This window comes from Cherax quadricarinatus, chromosome 98, assembly GCF_038502225.1.
Source record: "Cherax quadricarinatus isolate ZL_2023a chromosome 98, ASM3850222v1, whole genome shotgun sequence".
Classification (NCBI taxonomy): domain Eukaryota; kingdom Metazoa; phylum Arthropoda; class Malacostraca; order Decapoda; family Parastacidae; genus Cherax; species Cherax quadricarinatus.
In genome coordinates, this window is record NC_091389.1 from 10057808 (window position 1) to 10077464 (window position 19657).

Consider the following 19657-nt stretch of genomic DNA (forward strand, 5'->3'; position numbering starts at 1 on the left):
CAAGTACCCCCTCATCTTTAGGACCAACTGTCCCCAGGCCTAGCCACAGTCCCCGCCCTCACGGGGCTCGTAGGAAGAAGCTAGACCTCTGGTCTGCCGTCTGCCATCTGCCCCGCCCCACAAAGGGGCTCGTGGGGATGGCAGTCTTATGAGCTGCAGATGGCAGCAAGCTCAGGCTCTTACTCTATTTCAGTTATTTTATATTTTATCTTTCTGTAAAAAATATAAACATAGGTAGCATTATATTATATATTTTTTTGAATAAATCTATAACTTATACTCACTCACCATTATAATATAAATTATATTTGCAGTTTATGTACATTTAATAATTTTATATAATAAAAGACTGCCAGAAGAAACAGTTAATTTTAAAGTACAAAGCGAGTGCAATTTCTACGCCCTGGAATTCTGACAAAAAACTACTCTCTGAAATCAATATTCTTCCCCGAAAAACGCCATTAACATTATAAACAAGAGTTCGGACACTTCAACTCAAAGTCAACTTGTATATCAACCACGTGACCCGCACCACAACCCATCTCCTGGACTCCTGGAACTGTTAAATGGATGGATTTCTGACGAAAGGAAATCTTGAGTAGTTTCCCCTGAAAAAAGATTTCGAGTCAAAGAAAACGGGTTGCAAATTTTGTTTGGCTGGAAGATAATGGAGAATAAATGGAAGAAAAAGTGGAGACAAGTTGCTTCCATTGTTGCATTCATCGTTGCAACAGCTGAGGTAAGTTGCAACTTAAGTTTTACAAAGGTAAACCTCGATTTAACGGACTAATATGATAATGTGACCTCCCTATACGGGGTGTTTCAAATATATTGACCTAATTTCAAGGCAAACTGCTTCAAAATCGGATCCATTAATTTGAAACACCTTGTAGTATTATCTAACACTGTAAATACGATTTACAAATTACCCATTAGATTTTCACCCCATTATTTCTAAAGTCCATTGAATCTAGTCCCATTACGTAAACAAAAGGACATTTAAAGGTCAATTTTGAGTGTTATTATTATTATTATTAAAGATTCGCCGGTATTCTCCCGGCCCGGGCCTTTTCCAAGTGGTGGCCCGGCCTTGGCTCCCTCTTTAGGGAGTGTCTGAGACCTAAGTCTCCCATGGGAGGAGGCACAAGTACCTCCTCATCTTTGGGACCAACTGTCCCCAGGCCTAGCTTCTGGGACCAACTGTCCCCAGGCCTAGCCACAAGCTAGGCCTCTCTGGTCTGCCATCCCCGCCCCAAGGGGACTAATGGGAATGACAGTCTTATGAGCTAAAGGCTCGGGCTCAGGCACCTACCCTACCCTAGAAGGGCTGGGCATGGTGTCGATCAAAATTTTGAGTGACCGTACAAATGCATCTATTTAAATACATAGACAGATTTTTGTAAATAAGACAGATTTATGTAAATACTGATTTACAGAACTAACAGTCAGGTTGAACCATTTCTTGGGAAGGGGGTATTGCAGAGCTTATTTATAAATACAAAAAAAAAAAATTATGTTTTTTGAGTGGGAGTATATTGTATTTTCCGGCATATAAGGCGCACCCTTTTACTCCTGCAAAAGGGTGCGCCTTATATACCGGAAAATCATACTGCGTCTTATATGCTAAAGGTCAGGGTTAAGGGATGTCTCTGTGTTACATTATAGCAGTTGTTTACTAACGTTATATTACAACTGTCTGGATATATCGTCTTACATGATTATAAATGTGCGTCTTATATGCCGGAATATACGATATATGTCTGCACAGACGCTGAAACCACATCTATGGAAATGGATTTACTGTACTAACAGCCTGGTTGACCTAATTTTGGGAAGGATATATTGTAATGCCTAATTGTTCACAGCGAAATTCCGGTAGGTTAAGTTTTTGGTTCATTAGACCAGTGCCACTCTGGCACCTTTGTAAACTTGCTCATAGAGGTGTGAAGACAGTGAACACCTGTGTGTTCGTAACGACACATGTGAGCATCATTGATGAATTAGACACATGTGACACCTAGGTGTGTGTGTTGAGAAGATATTTGGCTAGTTATTGACTTTTATCAGTTCAAGATTTTGACGGTGATGGCGCTGTGGTTACTGTTAGAGGAGGTTAACAGTGCCACAGTCTGGTTGATGATGGCACTGTGGTTACTGTTAGAGGAGGTTAACAGTGCCACAGTCTGGTTGATGATGGCGCTGTGGTTACTGTTAGAGGAGGTTAACAGTGCCACAGTCTGGTTGATGATGGCACTGTGGTTACTGTTATAGGAGGTTAACAGTGCCACAGTCTGGTTGATGATGGCACTGTGGTTAGTGTTAGAGGAGGTTAACAGTGCCACAGTCTGGTTGATGATGGCGCTGTGGTTACTGTTAGAGGAGGTTAACAGTGCCACAGTCTGGTTGATGATGGCACTGTGGTTACTGTTATAGGAGGTTAACAGTGCCACAGTCTGGTTGATGATGGCACTGTGGTTACTGTTAGAGGAGGTTAACAGTGCCACAGTCTGGTTGATGATGGCGCTGTGGTTACTGTTAGAGGAGGTTAACAGTGCCACAGTCTGGTTGATGATGGCACTGTGGTTACTGTTATAGGAGGTTAACAGTGCCACAGTCTGGTTGATGATGGCGCTGTGGTTACTGTTAGAGGAGGTTAACAGTGCCACAGTCTGGTTGATGATGGCGCTGTGGTTACTGTTAGAGGAGGTTAACAGTGCCACAGTCTGGTTGATGATGGCACTGTGGTTACTGTTAGAGGAGGTTAACAGTGCCACAGTCTGGTTGATGATGGCGTTGTGGTTACTGTTAGAGGAGGTTAACAGTGCCACAGTCTGGTTGATGATGGCACTGTGGTTACTGTTAGAGGAGGTTAACAGTGCCACAGTCTGGTTGATGATGGCACTGTGGTTACTGTTAGAGGAGGTTAACAGTGCCACAGTCTGGTTGATGATGGCGCTGTGGTTACTGTTAGAGGAGGTTAACAGTGCCACAGTCTGGTTGATGATGGCACTGTGGTTACTGTTAGAGGAGGTTAACAGTGCCACAGTCTGGTTGATGATGGCGTTGTGGTTACTGTTAGAGGAGGTTAACAGTGCCACAGCCTGGTTGATGATGGCACTGTGGTTACTGTTAGAGGAGGTTAACAGTGCCACAGTCTGGTTGATGATGGCACTGTGGTTACTGTTAGAGGAGGTTAACAGTGCCACAGTCTGGTTGATGATGGCACTGTGGTTACTGTTAGAGGTTAACAGTGCCACAGTCTGGTTGATGGTGTTGGCACTATAGTTAGTGCTAGAGGAGGTTAACAGTGCCACAGTCTGGTTGATGATGGCACTGTGGTTACTGTTAGAGGAGGTTAACAGTGTCACAGTCTGGTTGATGATGTTGGCACTATAGATAGTGCTAGAGGAGGTTAACAGTGCCACAGTCTGGTTGATGATGGCACTGTGGTTACTGTTAGAGGAGGTTAACAGTGCCACAGTCTGGTTGACGATGGCACTGTGGTTACTGTTAGAGGAGGTTAACAGTGCCACAGTCTGGTTGATGGTGTTGGCACTATAGTTAGTGCTAGAGGAGGTTAACAGTCTGGTTGGTTAACAGCGCCACAGTCTGGTTGATGATGGCACTGAGGTCACTGTTAGAGGAGGTTAACAGTGCCACAGTCTGGTTGATGATGGCACTGAGGTCACTGTTAGAGGAGGTTAACAGTGCCACAGTCTGGTTGATGATGGCACTGAGGTCACTGTTAGAGGAGGTTAACAGTGTCACAGTCTGGTTGATGGTTGTGGCACTGTTGTCACTGTTAGAGGTTAACAGTGCCACAGTCTGGTTGATGGTGATGGCACTGTGGTCACTCTCAGACAAGGTTAACAGTGCCACAGTCTGGTTGTTGATGGCACTGTGGTCACTGTTAGATGAGGCTAAGTGCCACAGCCTGGTTGATGGTGATGGCACTATGGTCACTGTCAGACGAGGTTAACAGTGCCACAGTCTGGCTGATGGTGTTGGCACCGTAGTTACTGTTAGAGGAGGTTAACCGTGCCACAGTCTGGTTGATGGTGTTGGCACTATAGTTAGTGTTAGAGGAGGTTAACAGTGCCACAGTCTGGTTGATGGTGGCACTGGAGTTACTGTTAGAGGAGGTTAACAGTGCCACAGTCTGGTTGATGGTGTTGGCACCGTAGTTACTGTTAGAAGAGGTTAACAGTGCCACAGTCTGGTTGATGGTGATGGCACTGTAGTTAGTGCTAGAGGAGGTTAACAGTGCCATAGTCTGGTTGATGGTGTTGGCACCGTAGTTACTGTTAGAGGAAGTTAACAGTGCCACAGTCTGGTTGATGGTGATGACACTACAGTTAGTGCTAGAGGAAGTTAACAGTGCCACAGTCTAGTTGATGGTGTTGGCACTACAGTTAGTGCTAGAGGAAGTTAACAGTGCCACAGTCTAGTTGATGGTGTTGGCACTACAGTTAGTGCTAGAGGAGGTTGTAGCCCTGACCGGGGGCCGTTGAAGGAAATGTTGCAGATTGGACCTGCAAATAATCCCCAATTGAGGGGAACGCAGGAAAATGGGTGATAGCAAAAAATGTTTATTGGGTTGGTAATGTGGGGGTATTGGGATTCCTCTAACCTTTCATTCCCGCGTTTAAATAGTAAAAGTGAAGGAAACCCTGATGTATATGAATATACATTCTAATGTAAATACTTGAGATATACATTTAGTTAATAAAGGGGTATCCCCCTAATTATCGAGATATACACCCCTGTTATACAATGAATTTTCCCTGTACAGCCAATGGCCCGGGGGGTACTTCCAGTACGAGGCTTTCCCACCTTGTACTAAGGTACTTCCCACCTTGTACTAAGGTACTTCCCACCTTGTACTAAGGTACTCCCCCTTTACTAGGTACTCCCACCTGTACAAGTACTCCCACCTTGCAAGGTACTCCAAAACCTTGTACTAAGGGACTTCCCACCTTGTCCAATACTTCCCCCCTTGTACTGTTTTAAATCCCCCCGTACCCAATCCCAACTTGTACTAAGGTATTCCCAAACTTGTACTTTAGGACTTTCCCACCCTTTTAAAAGGACTTTCCCACCCTTTTAAGTACTCCCAGCACGGTATCCCCCCACCTTAAACCACAAGGACTCCCACCATTCCCCCCACTGGACCCCCAATTGACTAACTTCCCCCCCTTAAAATTTTGGCACTTCCCAACTTGGGACTGGGGTACTTTCCCCCCTTTTACAAAATTTTAAAGGTCCCACCTTTACTAATCTCCCACCTGATAAGGACTTCCCCCTTGTACAAGGACTCCCAACTTTTACTCAATACTCCCACCTTGACCATTTCTTCCCCCCCTGTACTAAGGACTCCCCCTCCTGTACAAGGTACTCCCCCCTTTAAATACCCTTTCCCCCTTGACTAAACCCCAATCTTTTACTAAGGTACTCCAATCTTGTACAAGGCCCCCCCCTTCCCAACTTTACCTACTCCCACCCCTTTTACCAAGGTACTCCCCCAATCTTGACAAAAACCCACCCTGACTGGACTTTCCCAACTTTTACCAAACCTCCCACCCAAAGGGATTCCCACCTTGGTACCAAGGGACTTCCCCCCCTGTACTACATTCCCACCGTACTAAGGACTCCCCCCTTTACTAAGGTATCCCATTACAAGGCACTTTCCCAAAACCCTGTACAAGGACCCCCCCTGCCAAACCCCCAACTGTACTACACCCCACCCTGACAACACTTCCCCCCGACCCAAGCACTCCACCCTGACATTCCCACCTTGTACTAAGGTACTTTCCCCTCTTTTATAAGGATTTTCCCACCTTGATTTAAATTCCCACCTTGACTAAAATCCCTTGTATAATTCCATTTAAAGGCACTCCCACCTTTTACTGCACTTTCCCCCCTTGTACAACCCTTCCCCCTTTACAAGGGGCTTTCCCCCCTGTACTAAGGGACTCCCACCCCGACCAAGGCCCACCTGACAAGGGGTTTTGTCTTTGTTTACCTTTTCAGCCCCCCCCTTTTTCCCAATTCCCCCCTGTTAAAATTCCACCCCGGGACCAAGGATTCCCACCCTACTAAGGACTCCCCCCTGACAAACCCAAGACTTTTCCCCCCCCTTTAAAAAACTCCCAATCTTTTTTACCCCAAACTTTCCCACCCTTGTAAGGATAACTTTACAAGGATCCCCCACCAAAACCAAACAAATTTTCCATCCTTTTCCAAGGTCTCCCACCCTTTTACTCATACTTCCACCTTGTCAAGGCACTCCCCCCTTTACAAGGACTTCCCAAACTTGTATAATAACCTAATTTTCAAGGAATTTATGGTCTCCCACCCCAAATGGGCTCCCAACCTTTTTCCCAAAGGACTTCCCACCCTTTTACTCTACTTCCCACCCTTCACAACCGCCTCCTAAATTCAAGCACCATCATTGTTAAATGACCGTCCGAACACATGGGGCTTTGTTACCGTTGTTTATGTTTCGGGGGCTGTTGATGTACTTTTCTGATGTTTCTGTTGTTGATGTTCCGTTGTTGTTTATTGGTTACTGCTGTTACCGCTGTTGTTTACCGTTGTTTTTTGGGTTTGTTTATGCCCCCTGTGATGTTACCGGTTGTCCCGTTGTTGTGCTATGCCCGGCTAGTTACTGTTGTTTATGCCCTTTCTGTGTTACCTTGTTTACGCTGTTGTGTCTGTTGTGCTACCGTTTCTGATGCTACCGTTGTGACCGTTGCTTGGGACTGCCCGGGTGCCCCCGGATGTCCGCGAGTGGGCGTTTTTGGGTGACCCTTTTCCGTTGTGTTAGTTGCTGTTACCGGGGTTGGTTTACCGTTGTGACCCGGGGTTTTGTACCCTTGTTTTCCCTGTTGCTGATGCAGTTCCACTGCGTTATGCTTCCCCTTCTTTCCACCCGTGCGCCCCCCCGTTGACGTTTTTGCTCTTTGGTTTGGGTTGGGTGATTTGGACCGTTGTTGTATGTATTTTGTACCCCTTGCCCGTGTTTCCGTGTTTTACCGTGTTGATGGGGTTTTTGGGTGTACGTTGTGATGCACGTGTTTGTTTCGTTGTGATGCTTTGGGTTTTACCGTTGCGTACTGTTTCTGAGTTACCTTGTTGCTTTGGGTTTCCGTTGGACTGTTGTTTTGTTACCGTTTTTATGCACTGGTTGTTACGTTGCTGATGTTTCCGTTTTTGGTTTCCGTTTTTGAGACGTTGTGATGTTTCGTTTTTGTTTGCCTTCCAGTTAGCTTTCCGATGTTATGACCCCGGGGGCACTGTGTTGATGCTTATGTTTGTTGATTTAGGTTGTTTTTACCGTTGTTTTTATGTTGTTGTTTCCGTTTTGAGTACGTTTTTTCCGTTGTTACCGTTTGGGTGTAGTTTGATGCCCCCTTGTGTTACGCTGTGTGTCGTTTTTTGTTTCCGTTGTTGCCGGGGTGTTTCTGTTTTTGATGACGGTTAAAGACCGTTTTTTTGCTTACTGTGTTTTGTTACCGTTGTTATCTGTTGGGTTTCCGTTGTTTATGTCCGATTACCGTTTTGTTTTCTGTTTATGCCCCGTTTTTCGGGGTGTTTCGTTTTGATGCCCTGTTGTTGCCCTTTTTGACATTTTATGTTTTGTTTATGCGTTCCTTTCCGTTTATACCTTGCTGATGCCCCTTTTTGCTCGTGTTATTCCCGTTTAGCGTTTTGTTTCCGGTGTTACCATTTCTATGGTTTTTGTGATGCACTGCGTTACCGTTAGAACTGGTTTTCTGTGTTTTCGTTTTGATGCCCGTTTTATGTTACGGTTGTTGCGTGATTTTTCTGCTGGGAGCCCTGCCTTTTTACCGGGTGTACCGTTGTGTGCCGTTGTGTGTTACCGCTTTGCTGCGCTGTTATGCTGGTTTTTTACGTTTCTTTTGGGTTGTTACGGGATGTTTCCTGGGTTTTTGATGTTACTGTTGTTTACGAATTCACCCGGATTCCAAAAAGTTTTCCATTTTTAGAACGGTTCATCCGATTGTCTTCAAACTTTTAACGCTAGTACTCATAATTATGCTTGCAGGGGTCGAGTCCCCCTGGGCCCCGCTTCCCTTTATACCGGTCCCTCTCTCCCTGCTCCCTAGCTTTTATCAACCTTCTTTAAAACTATGTTGTTGCCCACTAAACACTAAAAAAACCAATTTCCCGACAAACCCGTCGAAGAAATACTTTCCCAACATCCCTGTGATCATTGAGTCTTAACTTTAACGACCCTTTTTGCTGTGTTCCGTGTTTCTGTGTCTCCGTGGGTGTCCCCCTTTTTGTTGTGTCCCCCTTTTTGTTTTGTCCCCTTTTTTGTGTCCCCTTGTGTGTCCCTGTTCTTTTCTCCGTTTGTGTCCCCTTGTTTTTTGTCCCCCGTTGTGTCCTGTTTTGTGTCCCTTGTTTGTGTCCCCCGTTTGTGTCCCTGTTGTGTGTCCCCTTGTTGTTTTCCCCCTTGTTTTTGTGTCCCTGTTCCCCTTGTTGATGCGTCACATCTGTGAAATATTCTGCTACTATCCACCTTGTCAATTCCTCTCAGTATTTTATATGTCGTTATCATGTTCTCATCCCTGTCCTCCAGTGTCGTCAGGTCGAGTTTCCTTAACCTCTTCCCGTAGGACGTACCCCTTAGCTCCGGGACTAGTTTTGTGTGTACTCACCTATTTGTGGTTGCAGGGGTCGAGTCTTAGCTCCTGGCTTTGCCTCTTCACTGAATGCTACTAGGTCCTCTCTCTCCCTGCTCCATGAGCTTTATCATACCTCGTCTTAAAGCTATGTATGGTTCCTGCCTCCACTACATCACTCGCCAGGACAGTTCCACTTCCTGACAACTCTGTGACTGAAGAAATACTTCCTAACATCCCTGTGGCTCATCTGAGTCTTCAACTTCCAAGAGTGACCCTTTGTTTCTGTGTCCCCTCTCTGGAACATCTTTTCTCTGTCCACTCTATTCGACGCAGTATTTTGTATGTCGTTATCATGTCTCCCCTATCCCTCCTGTCCTCCAGTGTCGTCAGGCAGATTTCTCAACCTTTCTTCATAGGACATTCCCCTGAGCTCTGGAACTAATCTTGTTGCAAACATTTGCACTTTCTCCAATTTCTTAACGTGCTTGACCCGGTGTGGGTTCCAAATTGGTGCTGCATACTCCAGTATGGGCCTGACGTACACGGTGTACAGTGACTTGAAAGATTCCTTACTTAGGTATCGGAACGCTGTTCTCAGGTTTGCCAGACGCCCATATGCTGCAGCAGTTATCTGGTTGATGTGTGCCTCCGGAGACATGCTCGGTGTTATACTCACCCCAAGATCTTTCTCCTTGAGCGAGGTTTGCAGTCCTTGGCCACCTAGCCTATACTCCGTCTGCGGTCTTCTTTGCCCTTCCCCGATCTTCAAGACTTTGCATTTGGCGGGGTTGAATTCGAGAAGCCAGTTGCTGGACCAGGTGTCCAGTCTGTCCAGGTCTCTTTGTAGTCCTACCTGTGTGTTGTGCGTGTGTGTGTGTACTCACCTAATTGTACTCACCTAATTGTGGTTGCAGGGGTCGAGACTCAGCTCCTGGCCCCGCCTCTTCACTGATCGCTACTGGGTCCTCTCTCTCTCTGCTTCCTGAGCTTTGTCATACCTCTTCTTAAAACTATGTATGGTTCCTGCCTCCACTACTTCACTTGCTAGGCTATTCCACTTGCTGACAACTCTATGACTGAAGAAATACTTCCTAACGTCCCTGTGACTCGTCTGAGTCTTCAGCTTCCAGTTGTGACCCCTTGTCTCTGTGTCCCCTCTCTGGAACATCCTATCTCTGTCCACCTTGCCTATTCCCTGCAGTATCTTGTATGTCGCTATCATGTCTCCCCTGACCCTTCTGTCCTCCAGTGTCGTCAGTCCGATTTCCCTTAACCTTTCCTCGTACGACATTCCCTTGAGCTCTGGGACTAGCCTTGTTGCAAACCGTTGTACTTTCTCTAACTTCTTGACGTGCTTGACCAGGTGTGGGTTCCAGACTGGTGCTGCATACTCCAGTATGGGCCTAACATACACAGTGTACAGAGTCTTGAACGATTCCTTATTAAGGTATCGGAACGCTATTCTCAGGTTTGCCAGGCGCCCGTATGCTGCAGCGGTTATTTGGTTGATGTGTGCCTCCGGTGATGTGCTCGGTGTTATGGTCACCCCAAGGTCTTTCTCCCTGAGTGAGGTCTGTAGTCTTTGTCCACCTAGCCTATATTCTGTCTGCGGTCTTCTTTGCCCCTCCCCAATCTTCATGACTTTGCATTTGGCTGGATTGAATTCGAGAAGCCAGTTACTGGACCACATGTCCAGCCTGTCCAGGTCTCTTTGCAGTCCTGCCTCATCCTCGTCCGATTTAATTCTTCTCATCAACTTCACGTCATCTGCGAACAGGGACACTTCAGAGTCTATTCCTTCCATCATGTCGTTCACATATATCAAAAATAGCACTGGTCCTAGAATTGACCCCTGTGGGACCCCACTCGTAACAGGCGCCCACTGTGATACCTCTTCACGTACCATGACTCGTTGCTGCCTCCCTGTCAGGTATTCCCTTATCCATTGCAGTGCCCTCCCTTTTACATGCGCCTGATCCTCCAGCTTCTGCACTAATCTCTTGTGGGGAACTGTGTCAAAGGCCTTCCTGCAGTCTAGGAAAACGCAATCTACCCACCCCTCTCTCTCATGTCTTACTTCTGTTACCTTGTCATAAAACTCCAGGAGGTTTGTGATACAAGATTTGCCTTCCATGAACCCATGCTGGTTTTCATTTATAATCTTGTTCCTTTCCAGGTGTTCGACCACTCTCCTCCTGATAATCTTCTCCATGACTTTGCACACAATACATGTCAGAGACACAGGTCTGTAGTTTAGTGCCTCGTTTCTGTTTCCTTTCTTAAATAAGGGGACTACATTAGCTGTCTTCCATTTCTCAGGTAGTTGCCCAGTTTCAAGGGATGTGTTGAAGATTGTGGTTAGAGGCACGCACAGCATCTCTGCTCCTTCTCTAAGGACACATGGGGAGATGTTGTCCGGTCCCATTGCCTTTGAGGTGTCAAGGTCACTTAGGAGCTTCTTCACCTCCTCCTCAGTTGTTCGTATGTCATCCAACACCTGTTGGTATATTCCCTCTTGATGTTCCCTTCTGTGCTGTCTTCCCACAGCCCTTCCTGTCTCTACTGTAAAAACTTCCTTAAATCTCCTGTTCAGCTCCTCACATACCTCCTGATCATTTCTTGTGAGTTCTCCACCTTCTGTCCTTAATCTGATCACCTGGTCTTTGACTGTTGTCTTCCTCCTGATGTGGCTATACAACAGTTTCGGGTCAGTCTTGATTCTCGATGCTATGTCATTTTCATACTGTCGTTGGGCCTCCCTCCTTACCTGTGCGTACTCATTCCTGGCTCTGCGACTGATCTCCCTATTTTCGTGTGTTCTCTGCCTTCTGTACTTTTTCCATTCTCTATTGCATTTTGTTTTTGCCTCCTTACACCGTCGGGTAAACCAGGGGCTCGTTCTGGTCCTCCCGTTGTTGTTACTGTTGCCCTTGGGAATAAACCTTTCCACTGCCTCCTTGCATTTTGTTGTTACATATTCCATCATTTCATTTACTGGCTTTCCTGCCAGTTCTCTGTCCTACTGGACCTCCCACAGGAAGTTCTTCAACCCTATTTAGTCCCCTCTTTTATAGTCAGGCTTTTCCCATTCAACTCCTGTTATTCTCTCCACTTGCAGCTCTATGTATTCAAAGCACAGAACCACGTGGTCGCTAGCTCCTAGGGGACTCTCATACTTGATGTCCTCAATGTCTGAGCTGCCCAGGGTGAACACAAGGTCCAATCTTGCTGGTTCATCCTCCCCTCTCACTCTGGTAATGTCCTTAACATGTTGGTGCATGAGGTTTTCCAGCACCACGTCCAACATCCTGGCTCTCCATGTTTCGGGACCCCCATGTGGCTCCAGGTTTTCCCAGTCAATCTCCCTGTGGTTGAAATCCCCCATAACCAGCAACTTTGCTCTGCTGGAGTGAGCTCTTCTTGCCACCTCAGCAAGTGTGTCCACCATTGCTCTGTTGCTCTCTTCATATTCCTCTCTCGGCCTCCTGCAGTTCTGTGGTGGATTATACATCACTGCAATGACCACTTTGTGTTCCCCAGACTCAAGTGTACATGCTATGTAGTCTCTTTCTCCTGTCTCATCTATGCCTTCCATTTTCTCGAATTTCCATCTGTTTTTTACGAGCAGAGCAACCCCACCTCCCCCCCTGCCCCTTCTATCTTTCCTCATGATCTGGTATCCTGGTGGGAAGATTGCATCTGTTATTGTCTCCGTGAGTTTTGTTTCTGTAACTGCTATGATGTCTGGGGACTTCTCATTGATTCTTTCTTGCCATTCCTCATGTTTATTCGTTAATCCATCTGCATTTGTGTACCAAACCTTCAACTTCTGTTCTAATACTGTAACTGTGGTGCGGGGGGTGGAAACAGAGGGATCGGTGTGTGATGGTTGGTTTGGATTGTTCAGTTGCCTTGGGGGTGTCGTGGCTGGAGTCCTTCTGCAGGTGTTTCTGGGGGTGCGCTTGTCCTTCCATTTGATCCTGGGTTATTCTGTTCTCCTTTTTCATTTCCTTCCATTTCTCCTTTCGTTTTTGAACTTGCTCTTTCATTGTCTTCCTTTCGTTCTGTGTTCTGTCTCGATCGAGGTACACACTCCGGAACTCCTGCTTGCCTCTCAGCCGTGCTTTCTCCTGCAGGATCATGGTTCGGGTTGATTCTGCCTTGAAAATTACTTTGAGAGGCCGATTCCTTTTCTTTGTGAACCACCCAATTCTCCGGAAATTTGCCACCTGGGTCATGTCCCCCTCGCCTATCACCTTCATATCTTCAATCGTTGTGTGTGTGTGTGTGTGTGTTGGTGTGTGTGTGTGTGTGTGTGTGTGTGTGTGTGTGTGTGTGTGTATGTGTGTGCACCTGCCTCCACCCTTATTTTCTATTGCATTGGTCGATTCATAGCTCCTGGCTCCGCCTCCCTGCTATCACTGACTTCAGACGTCTTGAAACACTATCATACCCAATCTCAAAGCTGTGTATTTGACTCCATGATGGTTTAGAGTTCAGCAAACCAGCAAGACTCGGGAGTGCAGACAGTGGGCTGAGAGTGCAGACAGTGGTCAGTCTGCTGATGCTGTCTGCACATGTCTTGAAGACATTTCCGGCCGGAGTTGCCGAATATACACTGAGACGTGTGTATATATCAGTGTATATACACTGAGACGTGTGTATATATCAGTGTATATACACTAAGAGGTGTATATCTCAGTGTACATACACTGAGAGGTATATATATCTCAGTGTATATACACTGAGAGGTGTATATCTCAGTGTATATACACTGGTAGTTTACATTAATCAGTATTTTAGGTATTAAAGTATTCTTGAGTGGTAGTGTACAGGTGACCTGCAGCCTTAATGACCCTGGTGTAGTAGATAGACTTTAAACCCCATTAGCCAACCAACCAGTCTTAATGACCCTGGTGTAGTAGATAGACTTTAAACCCCATTAGCCAACCAACCAGTCTTAATGACCCTGGTGTAGTAGATAGACTTTAAACCCCATTAACCAACCAACCAGTCTTAATGACCCTGGTGTGGTAGATAGATTAACCAACCAACCAGTCTTAATGACCCTGGTGTAGTAGACTTTAAACCTAGTAAATACCTGCTGGAACAGTATTAACCAAACACCAGAGATTCAGGACCACTCTGATAGACCACTGGACCATGTCGGTACAAAATACCAACAGAAATAGTTAACCCAAACGGAAATGACCACCAATATCCTCAGAGAACCTGTCAAGGTGAGTCTCCTGGAACCTACTGAGGTGATCATTATCAGTACCTATCTAGTGTTCTGTTGCTGGGTTGATAGCACACTCACCTCACACAATGAGTCCGGGTTCGATCCCGGGTACGGGTGGGAACATTAGGATGGGTTTCCTTAAGGCATCTGCTGTCACTGTTCACCTAGCAGTAAGTAGGTACCTGGGTGATAGTCGACTTGTGTGGGTGGCATCCTGGGTGTTAGTGGACTGGTGTGGGTCACATCCTGGGTGTTAGTGGACTGGTGTGGGTCACATCCTGGGTGTTAGTGGATTGGTGTGGCTTACATCCTGGGTGTTTGTGGACTGGTGTGGGTCACATCCTGGGTGTTAGTAGACTGGTGTTGGGGGTGTCCATCCTGGGTGTTAGGGGGGTGGTGTTGGGCTTTTCATCCGGGGGTTAGTGGACTGGTGTGGGTCACTCCTGGGTGTTAGTGGACTGGGGGGCACATCCTGGGTGTTAGTGGGCTGGGTGGTCCATCCTGGGTGTTATGGACTGGGGGGGGCATCCTGGTGTTAGTGGACTGGTGTGGGGCCCTCCTGGGGGTTAGTGGGCTGGTGGGGTCCATCCGGGGGTTAGTGGACTTGGGGCCATCCTGGGTGTTATGGGGTGGGGCCCTCCTGGGGGTAGTGGACGGGGGCATTCTGGGGGTTATGGACTGGGGGGCATCCTGGGTGTTATGGATGGGTGGGTCACATCCTGTGTAGTGGGAACCCGGGGGTGTGGGTCACATCCTGGGGGTTAGTGGACTGGTGTGGGGCACATCCTTGGGGTTTGGACTGTGTGGGTCAAACCTGGGTGTTTGTGGACTGGTGGGTCACAACCTGGTTATGGACTGGTTTTGGGCAAACCCGGGGTTTGTGGATTTGGGTGGGTCACATCCCGGGTGTTATGGACTGGTGGGTCCCTTTTTCTGGGCCCCCGGGGATGGGCTGGGTGGGGCAATCCGGGGGTTAGTGACTTGTTCAAACTGTGTTTTTGTGGACTGGTGTGGGTCATTCCCGGGGGTTAGTGGACTGGTGTGGGTCAATCCTGGGTGTTAGTGGACTGGTGTGGGGCCCCAAAACCCAAACCTGGGTGTTGGGACTGGGGGTGGGGCAATCCTGGGGGTTAGTGGACTGGGGGTGGGCATCCGGGTGTTGTGGGCTGGTGTGGGCCACCAAAAACTGGGGGTTGGGGGTTATGGACTGGTGGTCACATCCGGGGTTTTTGGGGCTTTTGGGTCACATCCCGGGGGTTAGTGGACTGGGGGGGCACATCCTGTGTTAGTACTGGTGGGCCATCCTGGGTGGTGGACTGGGGGTGGCCCATCCTGGGGAGTGGGCTGGGGGCCCTCCTGGGTTTATGGACTGGGTGGGTCACTCCTGGGTGATGGGCTGGTGTGGGTCACATCCTGGTGTGGACTGGGGTGGTCAATCCTGTTTAGTGGACTGGGGGGTCACATCCTGTGTATGGACTGGGTGGGTCACATCCTGGGGGTGGGGTTGGGGGGACCCTTTGTGGCTTTGGGGCATCCCGGGTGGTGGACTGTGGGTCACATCCTGGGGGTTAGTGGACTGGTGTGGGTCAACCTGGGGAGTGGGCGGTGGGTCCCTCCTGGGGTGTGGATGGGGTCACATCCTGGGTGTTAGTGGACTGGTGGGGCACATCCTGTGTTATGGACTGGTGGGTCCAAATTTTTTATCTGGGGGTTTAGTGGACTGGGGGGGTCACATCCTGGGTGTATGGACTGGGTGGGGGCCCCTCCTGGGGGTTTAAGGGGGGGACCCTTTTTGGTGTGGGTACATCCTGGGTGTTAGTGGACTGGGTGGCACATCCCGGGTGTTAGTGGATGGTGGGGTCACCCCTGGGGGTTAGTGGACTGGTGGGGTCACATCCGGGGGTTAGTGGACTTTTGGGGCCATCCTGGGTGAGGACTGGTGTGGGTCAATCCGGGTGTTAGGGTGGGGAACCCTTTGGGTGGTGTGGGTCACATCCTGGTGTTAGTGGACTGGTGTGGGTTTTTTTAAGGGGCATCCTGGGTGTTATGGACTGGTGGGGTCCCTCCTGGGTGTTAGGGACTGGGGTGGGCACATCCTGGGTTTATGGACTGGTTCACATTTTTGTTTGTGACTTTCCAACCTTTTAAAAAGGGGTGGGGCCACAAATTTCTATGGGGCCCACTTTTTAGTGGGGGTTCCAGGGGGATACTTGGGGACTCCCGGGGGGAGGGGGGTTTCACATCCATTTAGTACCAACCTGGGGGTTTTTTGGATTTGGGGCCCCTCCCGGGGTTTTGGCTGGTGGGTCCCCCCCTTATGGACTGGGGGGGGTATCCAGTACCCATCCCGGGTGTTAGTGGCTCCCCACCTTTTAGTACTGGGGTTTGGGGAAACCTTGGTTATACTGGTTCCCTCCTTTTTAGGCTTTGGGCACATCCCGGGGTTACTTTGGGGGGCTCCAGTACTTTTCAATCCTGTGAGTGGGGGGTGGGGACCCTTTTGGGGGGGGCCCCGTGAAATGGGGGTTGGGGACATCCCGGGGGGTACTTTGGGGTAGTTTTTGGCTTTGGGGACATCCCGGGGTTTTACTGGTGGGTCCATCCCTTTTAGACTTGGGGAAACCCTTTTAGTACCCTATCCCAAAAAAATGCTGGTGGGGCCCCCACCTTTTAGGGGAGGTGGGTCACATCCGGGTGTTGGGGGTGGGTCACACCTTTAGGGGATTGTGGTAACCCTTTTAGTACTTTGGGGAACCTGGGGGAGTGGGGTTCACACCTTTAGGATTTTGGGAACTTAGGGGGGGGGTTTAATCCTGGGTCAAAAGACATAATCTGGGGTCCCGGGGAAAAAAAAAAAAATTTTTGGGATTTCTTTCCCGACCATCTAAGTACCTTAAGGGGCTTCCAGTATCATCATAGTACCCAATGAAAAACCCTTTTACCATCTAATCCTGCGAAATGGCCCAACCATCTAAACCTGTGAGTCTCCCGTACCATCTAAGAATTTTTGAAATGATTCAGCCTACTAGGCCTGTTAAATGGGCCCAGACCATTAACCCTGAAAGGGGCCCCGTCCATTAAGTCCAAGGGGCTTAACCCCTTAGAAATTTTGAAATGGCTCCAGCCCATCTAGGTACCTGTTTAAATGAGCTTGACATTAGGTCCCTGAAAAGGGGGTTTCCCGTACCCATTAGAGACCAGAAGGGCTTCCCGCCCCCCCAGGTACCCGAATGGCCGCCTATCTAGGTCCCCGAAATGGGCCCAGCCCCCCCAGGTACCTTGAAATGACCAGCCCCCTTTAGAAACCCTGAAATGAGAGCAATCCACTGATCCCGGAGTGAGTAACCCCCCTCAAGGACCCCTTTTAGCCGACCCAAATTAGGTACCTCTGAAGTGAGGACCCTCTAGGTATAAGGGGGTTCCCGACCTATCAGGACTGTTGAAATGGTCCATCCATCAGGTACCTGTGGTGACCGACCCATCATACCTGCTGAAGTGGCCTCCCCATCTAGGACCTTTTAAAGGGCCCAGCCCCATCTAGGTACCTGTTTAAAGGGGAAATTCCCGCCCCATCTGGCATTTAAGGGGCCGCCATTTTGGCCCGGGTGAATGAGCTTCTAGCCCATCAGGCCCTTTTGGTGAGCTCCCGACCATCTGGACCCTGAAATGAGGGTCCGACCCATCAGGACCCTGGGAGCTCAGCCCATCTAGGACTCTGAAAGGGGGGGCCCGCCCATCTGGACCTGTAGGCCCCGACCATCAAAAACCCTGGGGCCCCCGTCCTTCGAGTACCCCGGAATGGCTTCAGCCATCTAGGACCCACTTGAGCCCTTAGGGCCCTTTTAATCCTTTGATACTCAAGAATATCTAGTTGTAGTGAGCTTCATACCCTTAGGTCCCTGAAATGACTTCCCGCCCATCTGAGTACCCTGGAGCCCCCGCCCATCTAGGAACCCGCTGGGAGCTTTTGTACCATCTAGAGTCCGCTGAATGACTTTAGACCTTAGGTCCGGAAAAGAGCCCCCCTTTAGGTCCCAGAAAAAGGTTGACCATTCAGGTACCTGTGAAATGGCTCCAGTCCTATCTAGAGTCCTGGAAATGGCTTCCGCCCCTCTAGGTCGAAGGGGCCCCCCCATCTGAGTACTAAAAATGAGTTCCCGCCTATCAAAAAACCTCTGAAATGGCCCAGTACTACTGAAGTTAGCTCCAGTCCTATGAATGGCTTTTAATCTAGGACTCTTGGCGGCTCTGAATGGCTCCGTCCCACGAATGAGCCCAGTCCATCAGAGTAGCCACTGAAATGAGCTCAGGCCCAAATCCCGGGTGACCCAACCCTAGGATCCCGACCCTGAAAGGGGCCCATACTGTAGTTCCCCGACCCAATGGGCCCAGCCTACTGAAGGAGCCCAAACCCGAAATGGTTTTAGCCCAAATGATTCCCCGACCCGAAAGGGGCTTCCCTGAAATGAGCTCCATCCATCAAACCCTCCCGAAATAGTTCCAACCCCATTCCCGTACCTCATGGCCCAGACCTCTGAAATGAGCCCGTCCACTGAGTCCTCTGGTGGCTTTCCCCCTCTGGTACCCCGGCCTCTGAAAGGGGCTTCCCGACCCCTTTTCCCGGTGGCTTTCCGTACCACTGAAGTGGCCAACCAACAGTGAAAGATTTTCAATTATTGTTCTTTAACTTTTCAAAGGGAAAAGAGCTTTTCATTTGATGTAGTGATTAATCAGTAAAAAAGCCCAAAACCTGGGTAAAGCCTTTAACGGGATATGTCGAAAAAAAAAAGAGAGTACACATCCTCCCCCCATCAGCGCTCAGCGCCGACTGAACCATCAATGAGGACGGTGGAGTAGCCGTCCAGGCTCGGCGCGACAACTTCCCCCGCGGCGCCAGGCAGCGCATCCCTGCGCCCCGCTGGCGGACGCTCAGGGACGACCACTTTCCTGGCGGCTCTTAACTCAAGGCATTAATAATTTTTTTCCCTTCTCCTCTCCTCCTTTTTCTAATATTATCGGTGACGGGGAGGTGGCTTGGGGACCCCCCGGGGGGGTACTGAGGGTCAAAGTTCCAGGATGTGCTTTGTTTACATTGGGATCGTCGCCTCCCTTAGTACTATCGTTTGTCTTATTTATTAGTGATAATGATGATAATTATGATGATAATGATAATGATAATAATAATTATATATAATAAAAATATACACGCATATATATCACTCATTCTTACGTAGTGTGTCTTGAGTACACATTACCAGTGTTGAACCCACACCTAATATCACACAGGTGGGGCCAAGAGCTATGACTCGACCCCTGCTACCACAATCAGGTTAGTACCTAATATCGTGTGCTTGTACTTTAATGTACAAGAAGTACAACTGTAGGGCAAAGAACAGGGGGAGATATGATCAGGACGTGGAAGATATCCACTGGGATAGGGTGGGATAGACCAGGATAAGGTATACTAGAGGGATAACAGTGGTACAAGGATACATAATTGGGTAATACGTTGGTGTGTGAGTCAGTTGGGATACTGGGAAGTGTTGCCTCATTGTGGGGAGTTGGTGGAGTGTGGGGGGAGTGAGGGTGCTGTTGGAGTGAGTTCTGAGGCAGTGGGAGGTGCCAAGAGATAGAGTGTGGCTCTCTTACACACACACACAGAGGGCAGGGGGTGAGGAACATACTCCCTGTTTTCTGCTCCCTGCATGCAGCAGGGAGCAGTATAATAAATAGACAGTAACAGTTGATATAAGGACCAGACTGC

General features: G+C 48.5%; 1 protein-coding gene across 1 annotated transcript in view; it reads left to right on the top strand.

Annotated features, from left to right (window-relative positions):
- The first annotated feature begins 320 nt into the window (after positions 1-320).
- LOC138855540 (uncharacterized) overlaps positions 321-19657 on the top strand; it is a 62800-nt gene continuing 43463 nt past the window's right edge. The window contains exon 1 of the mRNA XM_070105415.1: positions 321-739. Coding sequence (XP_069961516.1) covers positions 668-739 — 72 coding nt within the window. The 5' untranslated portion in view covers positions 321-667. The remainder of the gene's footprint in view (positions 740-19657) is intronic.